This window comes from Mustela nigripes, chromosome 12 (genome assembly GCF_022355385.1).
Source record: "Mustela nigripes isolate SB6536 chromosome 12, MUSNIG.SB6536, whole genome shotgun sequence".
Classification (NCBI taxonomy): Eukaryota; Metazoa; Chordata; class Mammalia; order Carnivora; family Mustelidae; genus Mustela; species Mustela nigripes.
The window spans coordinates 106248699-106268346 of record NC_081568.1 but is presented as its reverse complement, the minus strand read 5'-3'; the positions used below and the strand labels follow the sequence as shown (position 1 = coordinate 106268346).

General features: G+C 37.5%; 1 protein-coding gene across 6 annotated transcripts in view; it reads right to left on the bottom strand.

The window, feature by feature from the left end:
• The window catches only part of ATG10 (autophagy related 10), a 309264-nt gene that overhangs the window by 61760 nt on the left and 227856 nt on the right, over positions 1–19648 (bottom strand). For all 6 annotated transcript variants that reach the window (XM_059418179.1, XM_059418180.1, XM_059418177.1 and 3 more), the window contains 2 exons: positions 14247–14385; positions 1964–2061 (listed from right to left, as the gene is read on the bottom strand). In XM_059418179.1, the coding sequence (XP_059274162.1) occupies positions 1964–2061; positions 14247–14385 (237 nt within the window). The remainder of the gene's footprint in view (positions 1–1963; positions 2062–14246; positions 14386–19648) is intronic.

Here is a 19648-nt window from a genome sequence, read left to right as displayed (position 1 = left end):
GCCATTTTCCTTGACTCTTCCAACCAAATGTTTTCTGGGTCCTGTGGATTCTGACACCACAGTATACAATCTGAGACAGCCTGTGGTCACAGGCAAGACACTGGAAGTTGAAGCTCTTAGCACTCACCTTGATGCTTAAAGGTTATCTAAAATGCTTTGCATAAAATGAAACGTTCTTGCCAAAAATCTCTAAGATGTGTTTGCTTATGTATCTTATTCTTCTTCAGAGCAACCACCTATGCCTGGTCTACAGAACTGGAATTTTAGAGGGGACTGTTTCTGTGAGCTGAAGTGGTTTCAAGAAAGGAACATGAGAGAACAAAAGGAAATAGAAAGACACGACAAAGGCAACAGGGAAGACAAGGCTGGAAAGAATTCCAAGAACGAACTGCACAGGATGGCTTCTGGGAATCGAACATCGAACAGCCATGTTTGGCAGGAGCTGAGATTGTGTACAGCGGGGTCAAAGAGAAGCTTGAAAGGACAGGCTGGAGCCAGGGAGTGGCAGCCACTGCGGCCCTGGTGAGGCATTTGGACCACATGCCATAGGCCTTTGGACCGCTACTGCAGGTTTGCGCATAGGCAAGATACACACATCATGGTTAGGAGGATGTGGTAGGGCAGGGAAGTAGGGCAGGGAGGAAGGAGCAGAAGACTGAGGTTTGAGGCCTTACTAACTGTTCCAGGTGAGGCTGGAGGGCTTGATCTAAGAGGGCAATGGTAGGAAAGGAGAGGAAAGGATTAACTTGAGGGGCTGTGTGAAATATGCAGGTACTTAAACCTAGTTTTGTCCTCGATTAAAACCTAGAAAATGGTCATTTACAGCTACTGCCAAAGAACTACTTACAAGATGCTAAGGATTCTTACGTTGATTGGGAGGTAAACTGTCATTATTATGATCAAACACATAAGAGGGCATAAAAATTCTAATGGCTGATAAAATCATTTTTAAAGGAAGCTTTGATTAAGCTTAACAGAGCCTGGGAAAAAATAAGATTTTTGACATAAGTAAAAATTATTTTTAAGGAGACCATGATTGGTTGCAAGGTGATGAGTATTTTTAAATTTCTAAAATAATTAACTGCTGATTTTAGTAAGGCACTAATAATGACTTCTATGATTGACAGATCTATTTTTCCCTACTTTTGCAAATCTACTTTTTATATGTACTTTTGCAGATGTATTTTCTCTACTTTTTTCAGATCCCTATTGCAAACCTCTTATTAATCAAAAGTTTATTGTTTTTTGTTTTTTGTTTTTGCAAATGTACCTATTAGCAAAACTCTGAAGCACTGTAGGTGACACAAGCTAAATCATGTACTTCTTAGTGAATATGCCAACTTAGTTACTACTCTCATTTACTTAATACATTTTTATTGAGCATTCACTATATGATAAGTACTATGCCAATGCTGGGTGTACAATAAAGAGAGAAAAAGAGGTGCCTGGGTGGCACAGCTAGTTAAGCATCTGACTCTTGATTTCCGCTCAGGTCGTGATCTCAGGGTTGTGATCCAAGCTCAGCGCAGAGTCTTCCTGGGAATCTCTCCACAGCCCCTGCCACCAACTCATGTACTCTCTTTCTCTCTCTGTCTCTATCACTCTAAAGTAAATAAGTAAGTCTTTAAAAACAGAGAGAGAGAGAGAGAAAACAAGGTTCTGCCCACATGGGAATGCACAGTACAATGACAAAGAAATACATTAATTAAAAATAACTGTCCAAATACATAATTGAAAATTGTGAAAAGCACTATAAAGGAAAACGACAGGTTGCTTTGAGAGCTTGTAACAGGGAGGAGAAACCATCTCTGGGTCTGAGAAAGTATTTTAAAGGAAACTGTCTTTGAATTGAAATCGGTAAGGATGTAGAGGAATGAAATAGGAAAGAGTAGAGGAGAGAACTAGAAGAAAAGATGAGCAGAGGGAAGGAGTCACATATAATAAAATAAAAGTACTCTCTAACCTGTTGGGTAATGGTGTTCCATGGCTCCTGCAGCAGCTGTGACTTGTAACACTCATGGATTCCTTCCCATATGTCCTTCAGAGCTAAAGGTCTTCCATCTGCAAAGGTGCATCGCAAAGACCATCAGTCCGTAGTCTATTTGACACAATGGTGCTTGGTGTTTATCTAAAACTCCTAGAAGAATGCTATGATTTTTTTTTTAAATCTTTGCTAGTAATACACATATTACTTATATATCAAAATAGTGCTATATGAATTACTATTTTCTTCCTGAGGGAAATTTAAACATTCAAGCTTCTCTCCTTTGTAACCGTCTAGCAGTTAGATTATCTGCTCATTCATTGCCTGTAGGAATTCTGCAAAATAAATAAAATCCAAATGTATTTTAGAGAGAACTGATAGATACAAGCACAGGCAAAGGACCAGGTAGATGGATTCCCATATTCACAAGGGTGCACTACGAATACCTCTGAAATCTTAATAATTCCTCTAGTTCTTAAATCAAAGACTGTATGTACACCTGCTTCTTTCACTCTCTCATTGACTAACTATCTGTAATGTTCAAATCACTCAGCTGAGTACTATGGGGAATAGAGAAAAGGAAAGCACACTGTTTCTCCTAGTAGGAAGCCTACCATCTACTAGGGAAACTAGGATAAGTGTAACAATAGAATACTAATACCAAAATACTAGATAGAAAGTCGCTGTTGACCAGAGGAAAACTGCAGTTCTCTGTCAGTCCAGAGGTAGGAGACATTAACATCCACTGTTTGTGGCGGGTGGAGCAAGGGAACTGTGAAGAGTGCGGGGGACGTGAGAAGGAACTGGCATGAAGACATTAGGAAAACACACAGCGAACAATAATTCACTTTTTCGTTCTTTAAGCAATTCAACAATTAACCTATATTTATAACAATCACAACAATTCACCTATATTCATAACAATCCAAATAGTGTATTTTATGAAGACCACTGTGGCACAAGTAGAGAAATAGGTATCTAATATAGTAAAATAAAGCAGAAAGAAGAAATTACCTCAAGGCTTTGAAACCCCTGGACAGAAGATGGTCTTACTACTAGAATTTAATGCTACTTGGCCCTTCAGAGCTATCAAGTGCTCAGAGCTTAGGGGTGTGCTCCCTTAGGCAAGTGGACAATAGCATTTAAAGAAAGCTCATCAAGGGGGGGTTCCTGGGTGGCTCAGTCAGCTGAGCATCTGCCTTTGGCTCAGGTCATGATACCAGGGTTCTGGGATGGAGTCCCACATCAGGGAGCCTGCATCTCCTTCTCCCAAACCCAACAACTCCCAGCTCCCATTCGTGCTGGCTCTCTCTCTTTCTCTCAAATAAATAAATAAAATCTTTAAAAAAACACACACACAAAACTACAGTACTCTCACTCCTGAGAGCTTTAAGAAAGAAAGAAAGAAAGAAAGAAAGAAAGAAAGCAAGCTAGCTCATCAATATATCAAATCATTAGACCCAAAGAAGTATTTGGTCATCAAGTGCAATAAAACTTGGGGAAATAACATACCCTAACCCCTCCCCCCATCACCAAGCAAAAGGTATTGTACTCAGATTCATGGAATTTAAGTAAAGATGTGGACTGTAGAAGAGCACTGGACTTGGAGCCTGGGCTGAGTTTGAATTCTGATGTCGGCACTTACTCTCTGTGACTGCAAGTTATTTGGCTTTCAAGTTTACCTATAAATGAGTATAATTATCCTTCTCAAATCCTGTTCATGTGAATGGGCTTGCATCAGGGCACTCACCCAAAACTGCCAAGGACACAGTCTGAGCTTAATACCTAGTAGGTATCTCTTCCCAGCCCCCACTGCACCACTCCAGTACTTCTTATATTATAAAGCTAAAGGATTCACTTATAGACCACTATTTCTTGGAATTTTCTCATGTTTCTACACCAGGCACATTGTGTTTGATGATATACTAATACTAGAGGCAGGGCATTTCTCATGTTTGACCTGAAAAGCTGAACTTTTCCTCAACCTTTATTTTTAATAAATAGCAATTGAATATTTTGATACATTTTCAATAAGTATTTTCATCTTGGCATTTATCTGGCGGCAGGAGACCATTATCTTGTGATAAATAGTTTTATTCCATTGACATTTCCATGTCTGTAAAATGAACAAGATTTATTCATCCAATTAACATTTGAATGTCATGTTTAGGTACAAGTTAAAACCAAGCTGCCTTCAGTATCTGTGTTATATTGTTTTCTGTACACATTTACGGAGCAGAGCCAAACTTTGCCCTTAAAATAAGCTCTACACATCTTCAAAATATGTGCATGCATGTGTGTGTGTGCGCGCACGCGCGTGTGTGTGTGCGTGTGTGTGCATACACGCGCTGATGTTGGAAGAGGGGAATAGGATCTTAGGTACTTTAATGTCAGATGGTAAACCAAATAATCCAATTATAAAAAGATGACATGCTTTCGAAATAATTTTCAGACATCGATGTTAACAAGAAATCAAGTTGTAGGATAATAAAATGTTTGAGCTGGTATAATTAAGGCAACCAAGGTCTTGAGAAACGTACATCAGCCAGAATCACGCAGCCAGTTCATGACTGCACTAGAGCTGGAATTGAAGTTTCAGTTCCCTTCCCACCATTCTCTGCAGCCTCTGAGCGCGGAGACTGCACCTGTCCTTTCACCACTGCAGCCCTACAGTGTAGTTCCAAGCCCCACTCACACACTGCAAATGTTTTATAAATATTTACTGACCAAATGATAAATGAAAGGATGCCCTCCTTACCTTTCTTTCCTCTAAGATCAAGAAAGGCTCTGAAGACTTAGAGAAGAATGCTGGGTTTAATATCTGGCCATCAATAATGATTTTAATTTTACTCTGTAAAATATTTCAGCCTACAATCTAAGTAAGTAAGTAAGGGGTTCAGATATTACCACTGTCAAAACCCTGCATACTCTGCTGGAACCATTCATACAAAATGCAATAATCAGCAACTAACAACAATGTGGAAAGACCCAGGACTCATGCAACAGAGTATTTCATCAGATTTGATGCTAGAACTGAGGGCGTGTGACGTGTTTTCAGATAATCTCAAAGTTGCAAGATGTAAGTTAACATCTTGCAATACAGGATCTAAAACAATGATCTGGTCAACTTAGAATAACAGATAATTACAGAGTTAAACATATTAAGTTCAAACATAAAAGGATGCATCATGGTCCTACATGTAAGAGTGCGACCCACTTGCTAGAAAGAGAAGAGTGTTTTCTAAGTGAATAGATGTGACTGCATTCTCTAACGCATTTACAGACTGTTTGAAAATGCATGTATTAAGAAAAGAAAATGCCTGTGTTAATGATGATCAAACAAGTCCTGTGCAAGCTACTCTGACAAGAGGGTCAATCTCTCCAGCTTCTGCTGACCATCCACCCTGGAGATGATATGGCTAATAGAGCTTTTTCTCTCACGTACAGATAAAACAGTAACGACTGTGATGTGGCTTCTTTTCTCTACATCTTTACATTGACTTGCCCAGTCAGAGTTCAAGCCTTCCCAATCAAAGACATACAAAAGCTAGTTTCATGATCTTTTATGCTAAAACAAAAAATTTTGACCTAATCAGCAATATCTCCAAAACCATGTCATACACTATCGATGCATAAAATGTATTCAAAATATGATTGTGATTCTAATTATTTCAAAACCAAATGGAACCTTCAGAAATTCCACTGAAATCATTAAATGGAGATCATCAAATATATTTCAAAAATCACGTCATAAAAGTAGAGATTTAAATATTGCAGAAACTTTGTGATTTTAAATCTATTTATGAAAACCAAAGACCCTAAACTTCAACTTAAATTTAAGTTGTGGACATAAACAAATACTCGGTTAAGTTCATGAAACACATTATTATGTGGCTTCATGTTCAGTTGAAGGTATCTTCAATCAGAAACTTTAAACCTTGCCAAGAGGGTCTATTTTTTTCTGTCTGGCCTCAGTCAAAGGTGACATAAGCATACTCAATCAACAACTCCCTAGCTTTAGACCCAAGATATTCGATAGCACCAATTTTAACATGCTTAGAAATTTCATTAATCACACTGAGGCTGAGCAGCTCAGTAAAATCCCCTGCCTACTTGAAAAATAGAAGCAGGAGCTGAAATAATTTCAGCAGCAACCCACAAAGTAAGCATGGTAAATTAAGGCCATTTATTTAACAAGTGTTTATTGAATGCCTACTGTGTGCCTCTATCTTCCAGAATGATAACACACATTTGAGCTAAAGGAATATTCTGTCAGCAACCTGGACTGTCAACATTAAAAGAAGAAGAGACATTGGATGAAAAATAGAATAATTAAAAAGTACAATCTTTAGCAACTGCCAGTAGCATTTAATTTAACAATTTTCATATAAAATCTCTCAATTGAATAATAACCTACATGTCAAGTAATCTATATATTACTCAAAATGTGCAGCTCTCTAAATTAAATTTCTCAAGGCTATTAGTTTTCATGAATCAAATAACAGCATGAGAGATTTCACTGGTACCACCTAACTCTAGGGCAAGCATGCTGAAGTCACCTTTATCCTACTGTGCATGGTCCTAAAATGAAGATTATAGAGAATATATCTTATCTACGGTAAGTTTAAAAATAATGTTCTAAATGTGGTCACTAGAAATAAAAAGAAAGGGTGGATTATTCACAGTGCAATATGTCGTTATTCAATATACTGTCTTCAAGGGAGCTTCGAAGGATATAAAAATTCATGTCATACTCCACAGTAAGGCAGAGATGATGCTCCATCAAAGGGGAAAATTCATTTTTGCTTCAATGAGAAAATTACATTGTGACACGAAATGAGTGTTAATTGTTCATGTACATTCATATCAGATACTATGCTGCCTAATTCTGTAATTTTTATTTATCCCTACATACATTTTTAGCATTTTATATCTTTATTAATCACAGGAAATATGAATGAAAATTCCAAAAATACAGATTATGGCAACTTCTCTTTACATATGACATCAGTTAACTTGTATGTTTTCTGAATCTCTGGTTACTATATCATGCAGTTAAAAAAAAAAATGGGCTGAAGAGTTTGAATCTCAACCCCATAGTTTTCTATGTATCTTTGAATAAATCATTTAACCCATCAGGCACTCAATTTTTATGTATGTGCACAAGGATAATAACAGCTCCTACCTTACACTGTTACCATGAGGATCAAAATATATAACACAGCTAGTATTACATATAGTATTACTATATGCTAAGCCCTACCCTATTTCATATATTAGCTCACAAACCTCAAAACTCTATGAAGTAGGTATTACTACTACTACTACTACTACTACTATCTCAGCCTTTTTTTTTTTCAGATGAAAGAAAACAGAAAGTTCAACAATTGCCCCCAAAGACATGCAGCTAGTTAGTAACACAACTAGGAATCAGAAGGAAGGCATTCTGGCTCCCAGCCCTGCACTTTCACCACTACACTCAACGTCTGTGTACCCAGAAGCTCTCTGCAAACCATTTAAAACAATGCACACTATTAGTTGTGCTATTGTTGTCACTAGTAGTTCTCCACCAATACTGCCTAACCTAAAAGCATCAGAGTTTTGCCTTTTCCTGGGTTTCTTGCTAGGCTGGCCTGCCCTTTCGCTAATCACTGCATGGACAAATCCCAAGTCCAGCCATGGTCTCTCTTGATCAGTCCAGCTCAAGAAAATCTCTGTTCTTTGAGCCTTGGTAGCAGTTTTGTTCCCCAGCTTTATTGAGATAAAATGGACATATAACACTGTAAATTTAAGGTATACAACATGATTTGATACATGTATCTCATAGGAAATATTTACCACAAAATGTTACTTGTGGCACCCATCACCTCATAGTTACCATTTGTGTGTGTGGGGGGGGATGTTTAGAACATTTAAAATCTACTCTCTTTGTAACTTTTAAGTGTATAATACTGTATTGTTAACAACAGACACCATGCTGTACATTACATCCCTAGAACTTACTCATCTTATAAATGAAAATCTGTACCCTTTAACTAATATTTCCTCATTTCTGCTATTGCCCAGAACCTTGGCAACCACCAATCCACTCTGCCTGGCAGCAATTTTTTTTTAATTGTTATGGCTCTTAATACTGAACTGTCATGATTTTAGAAATCACAATTTATAATTTTAAAAATAATATCAAGTAGATGAAGACATCGCAGATGTTTGATCTTTCAGTATCCAAACACACTTCCAGTGTGGGAGAGAAATTTCAAAATCAGTAGAAGGCAGAGCCCCATTTTCACCACTAAAGTCAAAGGGACGTAGACATTCCTTAATCTTATCATTCTAAGGTATCCAGTTGCCTCTAAGTTCTACCTTTCCCATAAATCCTTCACTACTTGTCATGGTCAGGTCTAATTTTTAGGGGCACCTGGTATATGGACTTAAAACACTCTGCTTCGATGACTTTAAAGAAGGAGAAGTGCAGCAATCTGGTTTCAAGTGGAGCAATGATATTTTTCAGCAGATTTGGAAAACAGATTAATGAGTTTCTATACTGTGCACACAGTAGGCACTCATATATGTTTTAATGGATGTTTCTATTTTTTTTTTTAAGATTTCATTTATTTATTTATTTATTTGAGAGAGAGCACGAGAGAAAGAGAGAGAGATTGAGGACAAGCGCTGGGGAGGGGGAGAGGGAGAAGCAGACTCCCACTGAGCAGGGAGCCCGAAGTGAAGCGGGGCTCAATCCCAGTACCCTGGGATCATGACCTGAGCCATAGGCGACGCTTAACCAACTGAGTCATCCTGGTGCCCCATGGATATTTCAAATAGGAACCATTTTGCCAAGAGTAAGCAAAGAAATCTTTTTTCCTTATGGAACACAACACAAACATTCATCTATCCAGAAAAGCTAAGATATATTCTCTTTCAGGTAAGAAAGTAAATTTACCTTTTCATGTCCTCTTCCTGGCCTTGGATCCATTTAAAATCTGCAGCTTTTTGTATCTATGATGTTTTGCACTAACACAGGTTAGAATAAACCTTTCGGCTAATTAGTTCTCCCAGTAGTTCTGTTTCACATTTCTCTAGCATTTTTTTTCTTTAAAACATTTTTAAACCAGGACTTGGTTTTTCAATGGGATTTTATTCCCATATCATATGTTTTAAACAAGCATCTTAACTCCCCATACTATTTCAAAACATTTACATGGTTCAACAAATAATTCTTGTTAAATTTCCTCTATTGTTTGGATTTTTCAATTTGAACAGCTTTATATTAGTTAAATTATTTTTCATTATTTTTCTTAATAACTTTCACTATTTGCTCTTAAATTTGCTTTCATTCCATAGAACCTCTTTTTAATGTACCAAAATCCATGTTCCATTCCATTATCATAACTTTATATAAGCCTATGTGGCACATATGAACTTTCTTAAAAGTTTCTCTACAATCAAATAAGGCTCCAAATTAAATTATGTGTCAAATCATTTTCTATGTTCTGCTCCTTGGAATAATTAACTAGAATCATTTTTGTCTCAATCTTTAAGGACCTCTATAACCCACCTTTTCTTTCCTGTTTAACAAGCTACCTTAACTCTCACTGTGCTGGCAACCCCTTCTAACCCATCATCTCTTTCATCATTTGATCTCAACATATCTTTCCAAACATTTCGTCCACAGTTCATCTTAAAGAAACCTTTACTCCAAACTCATTTTTACTGTTCTCCAAATACACCATGCTCTCTCCAGCCCTATAGCTTGGCACTCACCCTCCTCCTCTTCTCCAGCGCTTTCTCCAGACTCTTCAGAAAAGCCAACCTGTTACCTTCCCTTGCAAGTTGTTGGACAGAGCTGTGGGTATTTTACTTTTATTCTCTGACTTCCTCCAACTTCATCTTTCTGTTTTCCTGTTATCTCTTCTATGCATTCCAAAGACTTCCTCTTGTTCCAGACCATGTTGAACAAGCCTCTTCTTCCTCCTCCTTGATGATTTATATATTGCTCTAAGTCCAAACTTTCCATTATTCTTCCTTTATGCTGGCCTTTATCACGGTTTGCCTTTGAGAGATAATTATTCTTTGGCTATTTCTTTCTCCCTGTTCCTCTATGAACATCCTTTACGCATATAACAAGTGGACAAATCTTCCACATGAAATATCTGGGTTACATTTTTAATTCTATACTTTTACTTCCTGGGCCAATAATAGAATAGATCTCCAGAAAGAACAGACATTCAGTTGCTGAATGGAAGAAATGTTGCCTTCCCTATTCAAAAGCAGCCCTTCTGACTAATTAAAGAAATATGTCAAAACAGTTCCCAAGAAGAACCCATATGTCAGCCAAAGAATTAAATATTTTGAAAATGAGAAGAACCACTTGGTCTATTTTTCAATAGAGATTGAGAACAAAGGAAAAGAAGAAAGACAGGGCAGGAATAAATCAGAATTCAAGCTGAAATAAATATAGAAATCTCTAGTTGTAATGAAAGGGAAAACTATGTAAGCTTAGGACTCTGGTGAAGCCCTCAGACATTATGTATATAGCTGAGTTTTTACTACATTTCTAACACTTGCCACCAGTTTTTGACCAAAACCAAGCCCCAAATGAGACACAAAGTGTACTGGAATGATGGGCAATAGACAAAGCCTTTTGCAAGATACAAATACTTTTTTAAAACCGTGTGCTTCAAAAACAGTTGGGGGGGGGGTTGGAAACAGTGAGCACTGAAGATGTCAGTGTTTAGTGAGAATGGACTTCGTGAACTATAAAGCACCATTCGAATATAAGCTATTTATTACTACTGGACAGGAATGTAGTTACCCCTTACCCACTGCTGGGTAACAAATGGTATTAAGTGAGTCCTGTTACTTCTTTCAAACTTCAAATGGCAAAAGCAGTTAGGGGAAAAAAGAATACTGGAAAGGATTTATTTCTCTTCTTAAATCTGAGGGAACTGGGCTCCTAAATGTCCAAGTAGTAGGAAGGAGAGGTACTCAGCAGCAGGATGCTGGTGCAATTTGGCTGTGAGCCTTCCAGGATTGAATAAAACTATGTGTTTATAGAAGCAGGGCAGCTGCACAGCTAGCTTGGATGCCCACCCTTTGAGAACTCAAGATTCGCCATTTTCCTAAGTCAACTACTTCTGTAGTCTATGAGAAGTATCAAATGAAAGAGTAAAGATACAGAGATGTTTTGGGGACTGAGCTTCCTGGAGACAACAACATCAGTCTCCTCCCTATAAGCCATCAGAGCAGTTCAAATAAGGTACCATCACAATGTTTCCATCTTTGGGCTGTATGCAGAAATGGTTAGAAATTCCCCACCGTTGGTTTAGTCAATAAATACTTGTTGATACTATATCACAGCAGATACTGTGGGCATCAAAATGAGTAAGAAAAATAACAAATGTCATATATGTATAATGCGTGCACACACACACGCTACCATGAATAAAGCTTGTCACTTTGCAGGTTGTAGGTATTTATTACTAATTTACTTCCTTCTTCTTCTTACCATACAGCTCCATTTTCTTGCTTACCACTCTAATGGGGACAAGCAAACAAATAATTCTGTTATAGTGAAATTTGAGATATAATGTGAAATGAGGTGGTATGAAATATGACGTGGGAGTGACAGGAGCATGTGCCAAGTCAGCTGAGTCCTAGGCCACAGTTTGTCTGGTGGACACTGGCCAATATAGAGGAATAAGAAGTAATCACAATTCAATGGATTTGTATTTCAAGAAACGCAATAAATATTTCTTCTGGAATCTAAACCAGTTGATAAAAGAAAAGGTCATGTCTATTTAAATGGGAATTACTACTACTAATTGCTTTGCTTAAAAAAACATAAAGTAGCAGAAGAAAATCAGAGCAGAGCAGAGAAACTAATTTTTTACTAACAATCAAATGCAGAAGAAATTCTAAATATCTGTCAAAAACAGGGCTAAGTGAACTATTTCTGAAGCAACAAAAAAGACCCCTAAGCAAGAAATTTTTATAATCATCCTCTTTCTAGGTCGGAACTCTGTTAGAATGAGACAAAGAAAAATCTGGACCCGGAATAAGAGGAAGATGTTAGGAATCCATTCACCACACTGACAGAGATCCGTTTAATGAACAGACGGACGGCCAGAGTAATCAGATATCACAGAAAAAGGGAATAGATTAAGGGGAATAAATGAAAAATTATGACTCCAGAGTAAAGGGCAAAACATTTTTTAGGATATCCATTAGGTTAAGTTAGTAGAAAAGAGAAAAGAAATTCTTAGAAAATGATAAAGGAAAGAATCATTTTTCATGTTTCTCTGTAAGAAAGCATTCAGTATGCTTGGAAAAATTAAATTAGATATTTTAATGTACCTGAGTAAATATTAAATGAATTCTGGAATTTAAAAATCCCTAGTGCTCACTCCACACAACCCAGAATGGGAGGAGAGAAGAAAAGGAATGCTGCCACACAAAATAAATGACTTGTTTGGGTTTTCTTTTATCAGCCATAAATAAAGGGTGTCTTGCAAGTATATAGATAGGATCCAAGAAAGCTAGTGGGGTATTTGTTTTTTGATATTTTCCTCTTCTTCTCTTTTTTTTAAGGAATAGAAAGCCATAATAAAGAAAAGATCTAGGAAGTCTACAAATTTCATTAAAATATAATTGGACTTGCAGGAACAATTACTGTGCCGTACTGTAAGGGGAGCTCTTGGCACATAAGAGCAAAGTACACGTATGAGCTCATCTACCAGCCTCGGCAAGACCCACTTCCAGCTAGAAGCAGTCATGTTTCAACACCTCCGATTCCCTAATGCTGACAAGCTAAACAACTTGTTTTGTCTCTGGGAGCTCTTCTCTGGTGATTAACTGCTTATGGTGAATACTAATTATAGGAAAGTACAGTATTGAAGAAGTAGTGTCCTATTTCCTCTACCTGCAGCCTTGAATGTGTCTTTGAGTCTAGAAAAGTACCAGGTAGAGCCACTGCAAACCAAAACCAAGAAAAATATTTCCTCCCCCATGGTAAATAAATGTATCCCCGTCTACTTTTTAGAATAACAGAGTTCACTGACAATAAACCTCCTTTAACCTCGGGGTTCCAAACCAAAGAGAGTTATAACAATAAAGTGAGTGTTTTAAAGGCTATAATAATCATATGGATAAATGTGCAGCAAGAGCTTGTGAATTAGTAACTATCAGTGTCCTCAATTCCCCACGTCCCATGTTGAAAATTTACCCCAAATTGTCAGTTCTTAGGAACTGCACCTCAGATTAAAATCTTCCCACCAGGGAGTCTATGAGAATTTGCTCTTGTGTTTTAAATCCTAAGTGCTTGTTAAACCGCCAACACTGCAAAATTAGAGACCATTAAACAATATAAGGCAGCAAGTGATTAAATCTACCAAATACACATTCAAAGCAGCTTAAGCTACTTTTTAATTAAAAATAAAATATCACTGGCTAAATTCAGATGTCTTAGCTATTCAGAAAAAGTTAGAAGGCTGTTCAAAATGCAAAATGCTGCCGATAAGGCCAGATAGAAAAGGAGAAATGGGGGAGGAGATGGGCTGGGGAAGAGAGCTCCAAGGAGGCAGGGCCTTGCCGTGCTGACCCGGTTTAGTCAGAGGATGAGAAGGGGGAGTCACTGCCGCACTACAGGGTGAGAACTCCAGGTGGCTGCTGATTAAATAAGCTTTATTAGCCAAGGCCTCAGAGGAGACAGGGTATTCCACCTTCTTGGCAAGGGGAATGAGTTGAGTAACAGCATCTCAGGAAGCTACGGCACTGGAGATGTATAGATGGCCGAAGGAAATGTTCGTGCTATTTTTAAATATAGCTTGAACTACTTGATAAAGAGTTTGTGAAATCATTCTTAGCACTTGGGGAAGGTGGCATGGGGGCTTCTGATGACCAGAATCACTTCAGAGTGAAAGACATTTTTACTGTAAAGTCAGAAGTACACAAACATTGTAGCTTTAAGTTGTTCCTCCTTGTTTAAGGAAAAGAAAAAGGGCCAGGGGACTTAGTCAACGTTGGGCAGGAGGCCAAGAATCTGAAGATCAGACTTAAGGCTGGGATGATATCATTCACTCTGAAGTCTTGATACTCTTTCTAAAGCATGAGAAAATTTACTGGTAAAACCTTACCTCACCCACAGTTTTCTTATTTTTAACTCTAATTTTTTTTTTTCCTCTTAAGAATAATTTTCTAAATCTGCTTTCTGCCTTATATGTGAATGTTATGAATTTACATTTAGCAAGCGACATGGTCTTACCTAAAAAGCTTGCCCTAAAGTAAAGCACAGGCACTTGGTAGCTGCAGGAGTATAAGACATGATACTCGTATTTAACCACTTCGCTTCCTGCTGTGGTCTCAGTCACTTCAAAATCATCCGGGGGTAGTTCTAAAGCCTCCTGAAACAAAGCAAAACAAAAACAAAATGTGTTTGTCAGTTTAAAAAAAAAAAAGTACATTAGCACAGAAAGGGAAAGAGGAGAGTTTCTTCTGGCAAAATAACAGTTAAATAAATATAGGACTATGAGGTAAGGAAAAGGGAGTTTCCAACACTAATGTTTAATGTTTGAGTCCTGGGTAAATAGTAAAACCAGAAAACATTAACATTAAGTAATTCCAGATTGTTTTTGAGAGACAAAGCAGCTCTGGGTAAAGAAACAGGAAGGAAAAGGGGGGGAAAAAAAAAGCAAAAGGTATGTTGCAACAGCAACTCTGAAAAATCTTTACTGTACAATTTTAGCAACAAGATGATGGCTCTACAAGCTACCTTCTTCCCTACCTGTGAAAGCTAAAAACATCCTAACAATTGAACAAGAGACTGTGAAATGTCCCTAAAGATTCTATTGTACTTGCCAAAAGATGATTCATTGTGTGCGGAACAATTCCCAGTTCCACTTTGAATGAGAAAGTTATTTTGCAAGAGGTTGAGTTTGTTAGGTACATTTCAAAACCTGAGATGAGTCTGTTTTCTTTATTATTGTGCTATCTGTGGCATATTTCTACAATAAATCTTGATATTTATAATAGAATAAATGGCAAATGCTAATGCCAACTTAAACACGGTTTTTGTAAGTAAAGATAGCTAGCTCACTTCTCACTAATCATTCTTTACTGAGGGATTTAAAAAAATTATTATTATTTGTGGGTGTTTCTAAGGAATTTATCTTAATGTTTGGAAGCAATTAATTGGACATGTTAAGTCGGAATCTCGTTCTATCTACACTCATTTATTTGGGTTGATTTGAGTTGAAAATTTCCTTTGCAATTAAATTAGTAAAAGGAAAGAAGCAGGTTGGCTTGGCTCATTTCTACCCCTCATTAAAACAGTACAACAATGAACAATTGGAAAGAGTTACAGGAAAGATTTCAAACTTTATCAATATGAAATAAGGTTTCCTGTGGAGATAAGCAAAGCCACAGACTCCTCTCCAGATCTGTATCTGCTTTACTAATTGCCTACTCACAGTCAGTTCTTTGGGGGAGATACTACACTAGATAAATCACAACCAAGATACTTACAAAATAGTTTTCACTAAACTCCAGTAAACACTATCAATTAAATATAACAAATTAAGTAACCAGAGAGAAATCAACAAAATATATATTCCAAATACAGAAAGTTAATATAGTAGCAAGAAAGAGGTTTTTCTGTTTATTTGATTTTTCATTAGGCAGTTACCTGTATCTCCTTTAAAGCAGTTCTTCAAACCAAATTCTTTCTTTTTTGGTCAAAGATTAGTTGGTTTTGTATTTATAATTTCTTTCCTTTTTTAACATTAGAAAGCATTCTGTCTTTGTAGATTAAAAAAAAAAAAAAATCATTGCAGGGGCGTCTGGGTGGCTAAGTTTACTGACTTAGTAAAGCCCCTGACTCTTGATTTCAACTCAGGTCATGATCTCAGGGTTGTGAGATCGAGCCCTGTGTTGGGCTCCACAATGGCCATGGACCTTGCTTCAGATTCTCTCACCCTCTCCCTCTGCCCCACACGCTCTCATCCCTCTCTTAAAATTAAATAAATAAACAAATTGCAAATACTGCATAAGTACATAAAATAAAAAGGGAAATTCCCCTCATCCCAGCCCCTCTATTCTTCCAGTATGTAACCATTTTTAACCAGTGAGTATTTTTCCAGACTTTCACAATTTTTTTGGCCTATAATCACATGCACACACACCCATTCACTTACACCCACCCATCCACCCTTGATTCAATCATGATGTACAGGGTCGCCTGGGTGGCTCAGTAAGCCTCCGACCCTTGGTTTCAGGTCAGGAAATGATCTCAAAGTCATGAGATTGAGCCCTACCTCAGGCTCTGTGCTGGGCAGAGAGGCTGCTTAAAATTCTCTCTCCCTCTCCTCTCTGCTTCTTCCCTTACATGTGCACACACACGTGCATGTGCACACACACTCTAAAAAAACAAAAAACAAAACATGATGCATATACATATATTCCTTGATTTGATTTTTTTGCTTTTTAGTCTTTAGATGGACATCTTATCACATCCTGCCATGTCAATGCTGTAAATTTTGTTCTTTCATTTTTTTATTTTTTTAAATATTTTTATTTATTTACCTGACAGAGAGAGCACAAGCAGGCAGAGCAGCAGAGGGAGAGGGAGAAGCAGGCTCCCCTCTGAGCAGGGAGCCCGATGTGGGGCTCGATCCCAGGACCCTGGGATCATGACCTGAGCTGAAGGCAGTTACTTAACCAACTGTTTTGCTTTCTTTTAATGGCTTCACTGTATTCCATTACATGACTATGCTATAGTTTGTTTTAGCATTTTCATATTGTTAGCTATTTTAGGTTGATAATTTTCTGCTACTACAACTAATACTACAATACATATCATACCACGTATATCCTTATACACCTCTATTTTTCTGTGGTAGATTTCTAAAGAGGGCATTATTGTATGAAAGGGTATGTGCATTTTAAAGTTCAATAGATAATTGCCAATCTGTCCTCAGAAAAAGGCTGCATCGATTTATATTCCCAGCAAGAATGTAGGAGAATGTCCTTTCCGACACCCCGTAAGTACTTGAATATTATTTGCTTTTAATTTTTGTGTATTTGATGAATTTTTAAATGTCATTTTTTTTGTTGCTTTTTTTTTTTTTAAAGATTTTATTTATTTATTTGACAGAGAGAGATCACAAGTTGGCAGAGAGGCCGGCAGAGAGAGAGTGGGGGAAGCAAGCTCCCTGCTGAGCAGAGAGCTTGATGCGGGGCTTGATCCCAGGACCCTGGGATCATGACCTGAGCTGAAGGCAGAGGCCTTGACCCACTGAGCCACCCAGGCACCCCTTTGTTGCCTTTTTAAAAAGATTTATTATTACTACTATTATTTTTAGAAAGGTGGGGAGGGACAGAGAGCAAGACGCTGACTCCCTGCTAAGAGCAAAGCCCAGCTAGACTTGGGACTCAATCCCACCACCCTGAGATCATGACTTCAGTCAAAATCAAGAATTAGATGCTTAACCAACTGAGCCACCCAGGCACCCAGCATTTTTTAATTTTAAATTCCAGTTTCTTGATTCCTAGTGAAAGTGAACATTTATTCATATGTGTATTGGTAATTTGCATTATTTTGTGGTTTGCCTCTTCCTACCCTTTGCCTATATTTTGATATTTAGTTTGCACCTTTCCTATAGAAGTATCTAAACTCTTTGTATATTAGAAATAACTTTTATTGGATATAGATACATCCCTCTGCATCATACAAAAACAAAGATGCATAAAGATACGTGTGATACATATAAATATGTATATGTATGTGTGTGTATATATAAAAAACATTTTCATTCAGATTTCTTTTTAACTTTGTTTCTTATTTTATCATAAAGATTTTTTTCGGGCACCTGGATGGCTCAGTTGGTTAAGCGATTGCCTTTGGCTTGGGTCATGATCCTGGAGTCCCAGGATCAAGTCCAGCATCGGGCTCCCTGCTCAGCAGGGAGTCTGCTTCTCCCTCTGACCCACCCCCCATGCTCTCTCTCTCACTCTCTCTCAAGTAAATAAACAAAATATTAAAAAAAAAAAAAAGATTTTTGTCACTTTTATGTAGTAAAATCCATACATTTTCTTTTTGCAGATTCTGAGTTACCCATCTTCATTAAAAGGCCACCTACTATGGTCCACCTCACCCTTAAAAATTATAAAAATGTTAAACCTTATTCTGCACACACATACCTATTATGTCTTTAACTTTACGTTTAGATCATTAGTCCATCTAAATTTTGTTTTTGCATATGCTGTGAGAATTTTTCCCAAAGGATTTCTAACAGTCCTTCTTTCCCCACTGCTTCTTAATGCCACCTTTACTGTAAATTAAACTTGTGTGTATGTTTATTCCTTATTCTCTATTGAGCTATATTTCTCTCCTTAGACAATCACTGTCCAATCTTAGTGAATACTGAAGTGGGTCATTAATTTCTGCAGCAAACTGCAGATATAGACTGCCTGAGACTCAATCCTGCTAGGGAGGATAAAATTCCTAGAAAGAATTTCCTTCACTTAAATTCAAATTCAACACTCAGGTATGCACTGGGGTTGACACCAGGTACTTGCAGTGGTAATCAACTGGACATAAATCCAGTTTCTCTGGAACAGTTAGGAGGCCCAAGGAATAAGAAAGGGGACGGACAAACAGGCTCTTCCTGAAGAGCCATGAGAAGTCTCACTCTAATCACTATTTTCATCAGCAGGAGTACCTCTGAGGGGTTTGAAGACAGGAGTGTTTGAGCACTTCTTTCACTGGGAGGGCTGCTGTGTTTCCCAGTCCCTCGCTCTGGGCAGCTACCTTAAGCATCCTTAACTCACATTAAATGAATTTGAATCCTCAGCTTGTCTGCCGGAATCTATCCATCATTCACAGTCGCCTCCATGATACCCATGTAAATGTCATGCAGTTTGGAAACCTCAATCTTCTACATATTTTCTGCTTCCCCTTCTGAAAGTGCCAAATGGTATTAGACTAAGGTTCTTGTCTTATTCATCTTTGTACTCCCAGAGACTCTAATACAGAGCTGAGAACCATAGTGAGCAATACTTTCTATTTCAGAAACAGATCTGTTTCCTCCCATCAAAGTATTCAACAACAAACTTCATTGTTAATTCACCAGCAACGCCATCCCCACCACAAGGTCTGAAAAGAAGTAAATGGAGAAATAAAAATGCAAAAGATCACCAAAAATGATAAATAAGTGGCAAATGAGCCATTAAACAAGTTAAAACTACAATCAGACACCGCTATGTATCTATCAGAGTGGCTAAAATAACAAACAGTGATACCTTCTAATGCTGGTGGAGATGCAGAGAACTAGATCATTCATACACTGCTGCTTGGCTATAAAATCATACCGCAATTTCTTATAAAACTAAACATGTAATTAACATACAACCCACCAATTACACTCATGGGCATTTATCCCAGAGAAATGAAAAAGCCTGTACACAAATGTTCACAGCAGTTTTATTCAGAATAGCCCAGAACTTGAAATATTTCAAATGTCCTTCAACAGGTCATGGTTAAACAGTGATACAGTGTTCTACACTGCTCAGCAACCAAAACAGCAAACTGTTTTTTTTTTTTTTTTTTTGCTTTGATTTTTATTAAGCTTTTTAATTCCAATATAGTTAACATACAGTATTAGTTTAGTT